The 9,802-nt window shown below is 49.9% G+C and overlaps 1 protein-coding gene across 9 annotated transcripts in view; it reads right to left on the bottom strand.

Moving 5' to 3' along the window:
* LOC139405172 (POU domain, class 2, transcription factor 1-like) overlaps window positions 1-9,802 on the bottom strand; it is a 41,471-nt gene that overhangs the window by 19,385 nt on the left and 12,284 nt on the right. For 5 of the 9 annotated variants that reach the window (XM_071147652.1, XM_071147637.1, XM_071147645.1 and 2 more), the window contains exons 2-3: window positions 7,651-7,722; window positions 3,232-3,323 (exon numbers count right to left, since the gene is read on the bottom strand). In XM_071147652.1, the coding sequence (XP_071003753.1) occupies window positions 3,232-3,323; window positions 7,651-7,714 (156 nt within the window). In that variant the 5' untranslated portion in view covers window positions 7,715-7,722. Of the gene's footprint in view, window positions 1-2,110; window positions 2,207-3,231; window positions 3,324-7,650; window positions 7,723-9,802 lie in introns of all 9 variants that reach the window. The other 4 variants (XM_071147617.1, XM_071147610.1, XM_071147601.1 and 1 more) reach the window with 1 other exon arrangement.

The following is a 9,802-nucleotide window of genomic DNA, read 5'->3' on the forward strand; positions in this document are numbered from 1 at the left end:
AGCGGGGGAGAGGAGAGGAAGAGGTAAGAGAGAGGAGCGGGGGAGAGGAGAGGAAGAGGTAAGAGAGAGGAGCGGGGGAGAGGAGAGGAAGAGGTAAGAGAGAGGAGCGGGGGAGAGGAGAGGAAGAGGTAAGAGAGAGAGGGGGAAAGAGGGGGGAGAGACAGAGAGAGGAGGACATGGTAGAGTGGGAGAGGAGAGGAGGACATGGTAGAGTGGGAGAGGAGAGGAGGAGGGGAGCAGAGAGAAAGAGGGAGATAGAAAGCGAGAGGAGGACATGGTAGAGTGGTAGAGTAGAGGAGGAGGGGGGCAGAGAGAAAGAGGGAGATAGAAAGCGAGAGGAGGACATGGTAGAGTGGGAGAGGAGGACATGGTAGAGTGGGAGAGGAGAGGAGGAGGGGAGCAGAGAGAAAGAGGGAGATAGAAAGCGAGAGGAGGACATGGTAGAGTGGTAGAGGAGAGGAGGAGGGGAGCAGAGAGAAAGAGGGGGATAGAAAGCGAGAGGAGGACATGGTAGAGTGGGAGAGGAGAGGAGGAGGGGGGCAGAGAGAAAGAGGGAGATAGAAAGCGAGAGGAGGACATGGTAGAGTGGGAGAGGAGAGGAGGGCAGAGAGAAAGAGGGAGATAGAAAGCGAGAGGAGGACATGGTAGAGTGGGAGAGGAGAGGAGGAGGGGGGCAGAGAGAAAGAGGGAGATAGAAAGCGAGAGGAGGACATGGTAGAGTGGGAGAGGAGAGGAGGAGGGGGGCAGAGAGAAAGAGGGAGATAGAAAGCGAGAGGAGGACATGGTAGAGTGGGAGAGGAGAGGAGGAGGGGAGCAGAGAGAAAGAGGGAGATAGAAAGCGAGAGGAGGACATGGTAGAGTGGGAGAGGAGAGGAGGAGGGGAGCAGAGAGAAAGAGGGGGATAGAAAGCGAGAGGAGGACATGGTAGAGTGGGAGAGAAGAGGAGGAGGAGAGGGGAGCAGAGAGAAAGAGGGAGATAGAAAGTGAGAGGAGGACATGGTAGAGTGGGAGAGGAGGAGGGTAGCAGAGAGAAAGAGGGAGATAGAAAGCAAGAGGAGGACATGGTAGAGTGGTAGAGGAGAGGAGGAGGGGAGCAGAGAGAAAGAGGGGGATAGAAAGCGAGAGGAGGACATGGTAGAGTGGGAGAGGAGAGGAGATGGGGGGCAGAGAGAAAGAGGGAGATAGAAAGCGAGAGGAGGACATGGTAGAGTGGGAGAGGAGGAGGGGAGCAGAGAGAAAGAGGGAGATAGAAAGCGAGAGGAGGACATGGTAGAGTGGGAGAGGAGGAGGGGAGCAGAGAGAAAGAGGGAGATAGAAAGCGAGAGATGACGTATTGTGGAGAGAGGGTAAAGCGGTGTGAGAAATAAAGAGACAGCAGGGAAGAAGAGAAACAGTAGGTTGTCCTAACTATTTATTTCAAAAGTCAAAGGATTTTCACGTTTCAAATGAATACAACGTCAAGCAGTACATGTGATGCAGTGACGGCGTGTCCAGGGGCCAAGAGATGGAGAGAGGAAAGGACTCGTGCTTTTGGACAGAAGATGACTTTGCGGTGAAGCCTTACTGGATGAAGACGTCACAGCCACTGGCTGTCTGACCCTCAGGTCACATGTGAGGGCATGCTGGCAATGTGACAGCGACAGAATGATCACGGATGAGCATGACGCCTGGGCTCACGCACACACACGCACACACGCACAGGTGGTACCAGGGTGATGTGTGTCAGGGGAGTTGACATGATCTGCATGCACAAGCAGGTTATACTCCACACTGATCATAGCAGGAATTAATGGAATGCATATGATAGGTAGATCAATTCCCATCCAATCTTAATATGAATCACTGGTCAATAAGGAGAGGATACAAGGAAAATAGTATTTGGACATAACAACACCCTCTCTCTCTGTGTGTGTGTGTGTTCTTCTCTTTATCAGCCCTGATCTAAGAACAGTGAAAGCATCATGGTGGACGATGCCTACTGGGCATTTGCTGTTCTTTCAGATCAGGGCAGATGAGGGAGATGAGACGAGAAGGCCATAGAGATCCATCACATTACAGACAGACAGATGAACTGACAGGCAAGCAGGCAGGCAGACAGCATGCCACTTACTCCAGCTATCTGTCCCCCAGCCAGCATGAGCTGGGCCTGAGGCAGCACCCCCTGCTGGACGGAGGTTGGAATTGCACCCAAGTCTTCTGACTTGGACTAGAAGCAGAGTACATAGCATAACCTTATATAGGATAAACTCATATAGCATAACCTCATATAGCATAAACTCATATAGCATAAACTCATATAGCATAACCTCACATAGCATAACCTCACATAGCATAACCTCACATAGCATAACCTCACATAGCATAACCTCACATAGCATAACCTCATATAGCATAACCTCATATAGCATAACCTCATATAGCATAACCTCATGTTTTATTTAATTAACCTTTATTATATAGGATAACCTCATATAGATAGGATAACCTTCCCAGAAGACATGTCATATAGAAACAGACTCGTGGTACAGTCACCTCCTGATAAGTGTAAACTCTGACTGTAAACTGAGTGCAATACTCTTCTCCAGTCCGAATATATCTGCATTATTTTACAACTGCATGTTGCGGTTTAGTCCAGTCTCGAGACGTTGCATTTATCACAAGTCGTCAGTTCTCTGTACACCATATCGGTATGTTTTTAAATAAATAACGATGTTGACTGCTACTTATTGTATACAGAAGCCAAAAATCGAGTTGTTAGATTCTTGATTAGAGAAAGACCCATACTTTACTTTTCAACCTTGGAGTGTAGAAGAAGTGGAAGAACATCTACACACCAAGACAAAACACACTCCCACTGACAGATATCCACAGGGTTTCAATACTAGGTAACCTATTGAAGGTATTGTCTTAACAGTAAATTATCTACATGAGAAAAGCAGGAAGGGAGGTGGGTGTTTCAAATGTACTGCAGCCCACAGAGAACAGTGAGAGGAAGGAGAGAGGGAAGGAAGAAGGGAGGGGATGAGTGAAGAAGTTAATAAAAAAATGTTTTTTTAAATGTTATGCAGTGCATGTGAATTCTGCATAGATTTGCATATTCTCCGCCATCTGTTTCCAAGCAACCGCAGAGCAGCTAATTAGCATACAGGGTTGATTAATCTGCCTTGTTCCTAGCCGATACCGAGAAAGCCTAACTCATTTAAATGCACTGTTCCTGTGTGTTGCTGTTACCTGTTGGAGGAGAGCCTGTGTGTGTGCGTTGGTGATTGCGCTTGTGGTCTGAACCGTCTGCCTCTGAAAGTCCAGTCCATTCGTTTGGATTTCTGAAAACAGAAAAGCAATCAAGTCATCAGACGAGGAAAATAATAGCACTCACACACACCCCCCCCCCCCCCCCAGATTCACATGGCACTCTCTTATGCCCCCCCCCCCCTTTCACATAGCTCTCACACCCCCCCGTTCACATAGCACTCTCACACCCCCCCTGTTCACATAGCACTCTCACATCCCCCCCCTGTTCACAAAGCACTCTCTCACCCTCCCTTCACATAGCACTCTCACCCCCCCCTTCACATAGCACTCCCTCACCCCCTCTTCACATAGCACTCCCTCACCCCCCCTTCACATAGCACTCTCACCCCCCATTCACATAGCACTCTCACCCCCCCCGTTCACATAGCACTCTCACCCCCCCCTGTTCACATAGCACTCACTCACCCCCTCTTCACATTGCACTCTCTCACCCCCCTCTTCACATTGCACTCTCTCACCCCCCTCTTCACATTGCACTCTCACCGCCCCCCCTTCACATAGCACTCTCACCCCCCCTTCACATAGCACTCTCTCACCCCCCCTTCACATAGCACTCTCTCACCCCCCCAGTTTCACATAGCACTCTCTCACCCCCCCAGTTTCACATAGCACTCTCTCACCCCCCCTTCACATAGCACTCTCACCCCCCCTTCACATAGCACTCTCACCCCCCCCCCCCTTCACATAGCACTCTCACACCCCCCCCTTCACATAGCACTCTCACCCCCCCAGTTTCACATAGCACTCTCACCCCCCCTTCACATAGCACTCTCACCCCCCCTTCACATAGCACTCTCACCCCCCTTCACATAGCACTCTCACCCCCCCTTCACATAGCACTCTCACCCCCCCCCCTTCACATAGCACTCTCACCCCCCCAGTTTCACATAGCACTCTCACCCCCCCCTTCACATAGCACTCTCACCCCCCCAGTTTCACATAGCACTCTCACCCCCCCAGTTTCACATAGCACTCTCACCCCCCCTTCACATAGCACTCTCACCCCCCCCCCTTCACATAGCACTCTCACCCCCCCAGTTTCACATAGCACTCTCACCCCCCCCTTCACATAGCACTCTCACCCCCCCAGTTTCACATAGCACTCACACCCCCCCTTCACATAGCACTCTCACCCCCCCCTTCACATAGCAAGCACTCTCACCCCCCCAGTTTCACATAGCACTCACCCCCCCTTCACATAGCACTCTCACCCCCCCCCCACCCTTCACATAGCACTCTCTCACCCCCCAGTTTCACATAGCACTCTCTTACCCCCCCCTTCACATAGCACTCTCACCCCCCCCGTTCACATAGCACTCTCACCCCCCCGCTGTTCACATAGCACTCCCTCACCCCCTCTTCACATAGCACTCTCTCACCCCCCAGTTTCACATAGCACTCTCTCACCCCCCCCAGTTTCACATAGCACTCTCACCCCCCCCCCCCCCCCCGTTCACATAGCACTCTCACCCCCCCGTTCACATAGCACTCTCACCCCCCCGTTCACATAGCACTCTCACCCCCCCGCTGTTCACATAGCACTCCCTCATAGCACTCTCACCCCCCCTTCCTCACAGCACTCTCACCGCCCCCCCTTCACATAGCACTCTCACCCCCCCAGTTTCACATAGCACTCTCTCACCCCCCCAGTTTCACATAGCACTCTCTCACCCCCCCTTCACATAGCACTCTCACACCCCCCCCTTCACATAGCACTCTCACACCCCCAGTTTCACATAGCACTCTCACCCCCCCCTTCACATAGTACTCTCACCCCCCCAGTTTCACATAGCACTCACACCCCCCTTCACATAGCACTCTCACCCCCCCCCCTTCACATAGCAAGCACTCTCACCCCCCCAGTTTCACATAGCACTCACCCCCCCTTCACATAGCACTCTCACCCCCCCCCCACCCTTCACATAGCACTCTCTCACCCCCCAGTTTCACATAGCACTCTCTTACCCCCCCTTCACATAGCACTCTCACCCCCCCCGTTCACATAGCACTCTCACCCCCCCGTTCACATAGCACTCTCACCCCCCCGCTGTTCACATAGCACTCCCTCACCCCCTCTTCACATAGCACTCTCTCACCCCCCAGTTTCACATAGCACTCTCTCACCCCCCCCAGTTTCACATAGCACTCTCACCCCCCCCCCCCCCCCCGTTCACATAGCACTCTCACCCCCCCGTTCACATAGCACTCTCACCCCCCCGCTGTTCACATAGCACTCCCTCATAGCACTCTCACCCCCCCTTCCTCACAGCACTCTCACCGCCCCCCCTTCACATAGCACTCTCACCCCCCCAGTTTCACATAGCACTCTCTCACCCCCCCAGTTTCACATAGCACTCTCTCACCCCCCCTTCACATAGCACTCTCACACCCCCCCCTTCACATAGCACTCTCACACCCCCAGTTTCACATAGCACTCTCACCCCCCCCTTCACATAGTACTCTCACCCCCCCAGTTTCACATAGCACTCACACCCCCCTTCACATAGCACTCTCACCCCCCCCCTTCACATAGCAAGCACTCTCACCCCCCCAGTTTCACATAGCACTCACGCCCCCCTTCACATAGCACTCTCACCCCCCCCACCCTTCACATAGCACTCTCTCACCCCCCAGTTTCACATAGCACTCTCTCACCCCCCAGTTTCACATAGCACTCTCTCACCCCCCAGTTTCACATAGCACTCTCACCCCCACACACCCCCCCCCAGTTTCACCTAGCACTCTCTCACCCCCCAGTTTCACATAGCACTCCCCCCCCCCCCCCAGTTTCACATAGCACACACAGATCAATATGTGTGAAAATAATGCACACACTGACATAACACAAGCACTGAAGTAACACAAGCACTGAAGTAACACAAGCACTGAAGTAACACAAGCACTGAAGTAACACAAGCATCGCCTTTCCTTCCAGTTCTCTGCTGCCAATGACTGGAGCGAACTACAAAAATCACTGAAGATGGAGACTCATATCTCCCTCACTAACTTTAAGCACCAGCTGTCAGAGCAGCTCACAGATCACTGCACCTGTACATAGCCCATCTGTAAATAGCCCATCCAACTACCTCATCCCCATACTGTTATTTACTTATTTAGCTCCTTTGCACCCCAGTATCTCTACTTGCACACTCATCTTCTGCACATCTACCATTCCAGTGTTTAATTGCTATACTGTAATTACTTATCTCCCTTATCTTAACTCATTTGCACTCACTATATATATACGTTTTCTATTGTATTATTGAGTGTATGTTTGTTTACTCCATGTGTAACTCTGTGTTGTTGTTTGTGCCGCACTGCTTTGCTTTATCTTGGCCAGGTCGCAGTTGTAAATGAGAACTTGTTCTCAACTAGCCTACCTGGTTAAATAAAGGTGTTCTCAACTGGCCTACCTGGTTAAATAAAGGTGTTCTCAACTAGCCTACCTGGTTAAATAAAGGTGTTCTCAACTGGCCTACCTGGTTAAATAAAGGTGTTCTCAACTGGCCTACCTGGTTAAATAAAGGTGTTCTCAACTGGCCTACCTGGTTAAATAAAGGTGTTCTCAACTGGCCTACCTGGTTAAATAAAGGTGTTCTCAACTGGCCTACCTGGTTAAATAAAGGTGTTCTCAACTGGCCTACCTGGTTAAATAAAGGTGTGCTCAACTGGCCTACCTGGTTAAATAAAGGTGTTCTCAACTGGCCTACCTGGTTAAATAAAGGTGTTCTCAACTAGCCTATCTGGTTAAATAAAGGTGTTCTCAACTGGCCTACCTGGTTAAATAAAGGTGTTCTCAACTGGCCTACCTGGTTAAATAAAGGTGTTCTCAACTGGCCTACCTGGTTAAATAAAGGTGTTCTCAACTGGCCTACCTGGTTAAATAAAGGTGAACTAAAATAAAAAGTAGCCTCTAATTACAGCACAATAACAACTCACTTAACCTCTCATGCCGTTAGGTTGCTCCACACACACACACACACACACACACACACACACACACACACACACACACACACACACACACACACACACACACACACACACACACACACACACACACACACACACACACACACACACACACACACACACACACACACACACACACACACACACACACACACACACACACACGGCTGTGTGCAAAGTGCAGAGTGCAGACCCCGGCGTGTGTTCAGAGGGCAACAAAAAGGACCAAGGGTTTTCAAACAGAAGACCATTCACTGAACTTATAGCCTAATGAACCAAGGTCCTTTTCGTTATCCGTTTGTGACCAGTTGAAGGAGTTACAGACAGGCAGAGCAAAGCAGCGGCTGGTCACAACAGGTAACTCACCTGTGTTGCCGTCCTCACTCTGACTCTCCATTCCACATTTACTCGTTCCTGACGCATTACTCATTCTAGAATCTGGAAGAGGCAGACAGAGAGAATTTAACTCCACGGTCATTGACCCTCTAGAATCGACGCCCCCACCATCCCATCCCAAAACAGCCCCTAAAGCCCACACCTTATACAGATCGGATGTCTTCTACCCTACTATAATGACACTAGACACATCCCACTCCTTCAACAGAGCATGATAATGTTTTCTAATAAACACACACACACAGTAATAGAGCTCTACAATGCAACCATTTGACTTGCATGTGCTCCTAAATATTTAGCTGTGTGACCTGGAATTTTAATGTAGGAGCACCAGTGCGCCTTGAAAATACCTCACATATTTTCCATTGAGCGCCTAAATTTCTTCGTGGGCGCCTACATTTTCCAACTTATTAGAAAGCCCCATTAAATACAGTGATAATCAACATCCTCAACCAAGCAAATGGCAAATAACAGAGACCCTGGAGCATGCGTTTACATCCATAAAAGCCCAGTAAGAGTACATTTCTCCCCCTTTTGACTTGGTCTTGATGATCTCTCTCTCTCACATACACACATCCGCGTGCACGCACACAAACACACTACATCGGACCCCACGACTCACCCACTTCTGGTGCCCCTTTATGTTCAAGCATGGTTGCAAAAGCTAGAGACAGCAGATAGGCTTGGTTCCACCGGACAGACCCTCCGTCAGGCTGTCCAGTCGGCACACTGCCCCTCCCACTCCTCCCTCTCTACTTTCCACTGGTCAGCGAGCTGAGTCCAGTACAACTACAGCCAACCACACACACACACACACACACACACACACACACACACACACACACACACACACACACACACACACACACACACACACACACACACACACACACACACACACACACACACACACACACACACCCTCAGTACTCCACGAAACCCAACAGGGTTTAGACTAACAGCTCTTTTTCTCTCTCTTTCTCTACCTTTCTCCTCTCTTTCTCTACCTTTCTCTTTCCTTTCCAATGGTCTTCCTCTTCTTCTCCGACTCTCTCTCTGTCTCCTGTACACACGAGGATTGTCACGACTACTGGAAAAGTTCTCTCTCTCTCTCTGGAAGGAAAAATAAACGATTGCAGCTGGCAGCTCTCTCCCCCTCTCCTCTCTCCCCACACTCTATAATGAAGTATAATCAGTATTCAGCTGATTAAAGCAGTATGCAAATCAAGCCCTGCCTCGTTAGCGATGCAAGGCTTTGAAGTTCTGCGAGTGACTCGTTTCACACCAGGCTCTGAAAGCTGTCTGCATAATTTAAAACCACCATAAATATGTATTATCTCATTAGCATATTAATTGGATGGCTTTTGGAGGATGATAAAAAAAAACAGGGGAATAGGAGAGGGGAAAAAGGAGATGGGCTCAAAACAGGCATACAGAGAAGGCTAGAGGGGGAGGGGAACAGAACAAACCCAATTACCGGCAGAATGCAAGCAACAGATTAATTAGCTAAGAGGGCCTGGTAAAAAAGGATGCGAAACAACTTCCCAGAATTCAGTGTGAGGATTTTCGAGCGGTGGTCTGGGAACGTTGGCATGGACAGGTGGAGGGCGCTAATAGAACTAATAGAATGGCTCGGACTGCTGGTCCCAAACTCCCCCAGGAGACACAGAGACCAGGCCGGGCTGTTAATGAGGGGTCTGTCATTACTGACGGACCCCTCGTGGCTATGGCATTCCACTCTGCACAACTACTGAGAGAAAGAGAGAGAAGGGGGGCAACGGGTACTATCGGCTGTTTATGAAGCGTGTGAAGATTAGCATATTTAGATTAGCTTTAAATTCCATTAGATACGTTTTTCGTGTTCAGCTGGCTTTTTCCCCCTCTCTCTTTTTCAATTCAGCGTAGAAGAACATGCCTTGGAACATAATGTGGCGGACAGGCAGGCGCCCGACTGACAGAGTGGGGTGTCAAAGCAATGTTAGAATTAAATCTAAATTTTCTTCAGAAGGCCGATTTAGGCCAGGTTACAACACTTAAACCCTCTTTTTCAAAGCCACAGCAAGTATTTCTCACCACCAAATCTCCTACTGCTAGGGTGGATAGATCTCTGAAAAAGAGGGCA

This window comes from Oncorhynchus clarkii, chromosome 3 (genome assembly GCF_045791955.1).
Source record: "Oncorhynchus clarkii lewisi isolate Uvic-CL-2024 chromosome 3, UVic_Ocla_1.0, whole genome shotgun sequence".
Lineage (NCBI taxonomy): Eukaryota > Metazoa > Chordata > Actinopteri > Salmoniformes > Salmonidae > Oncorhynchus > Oncorhynchus clarkii.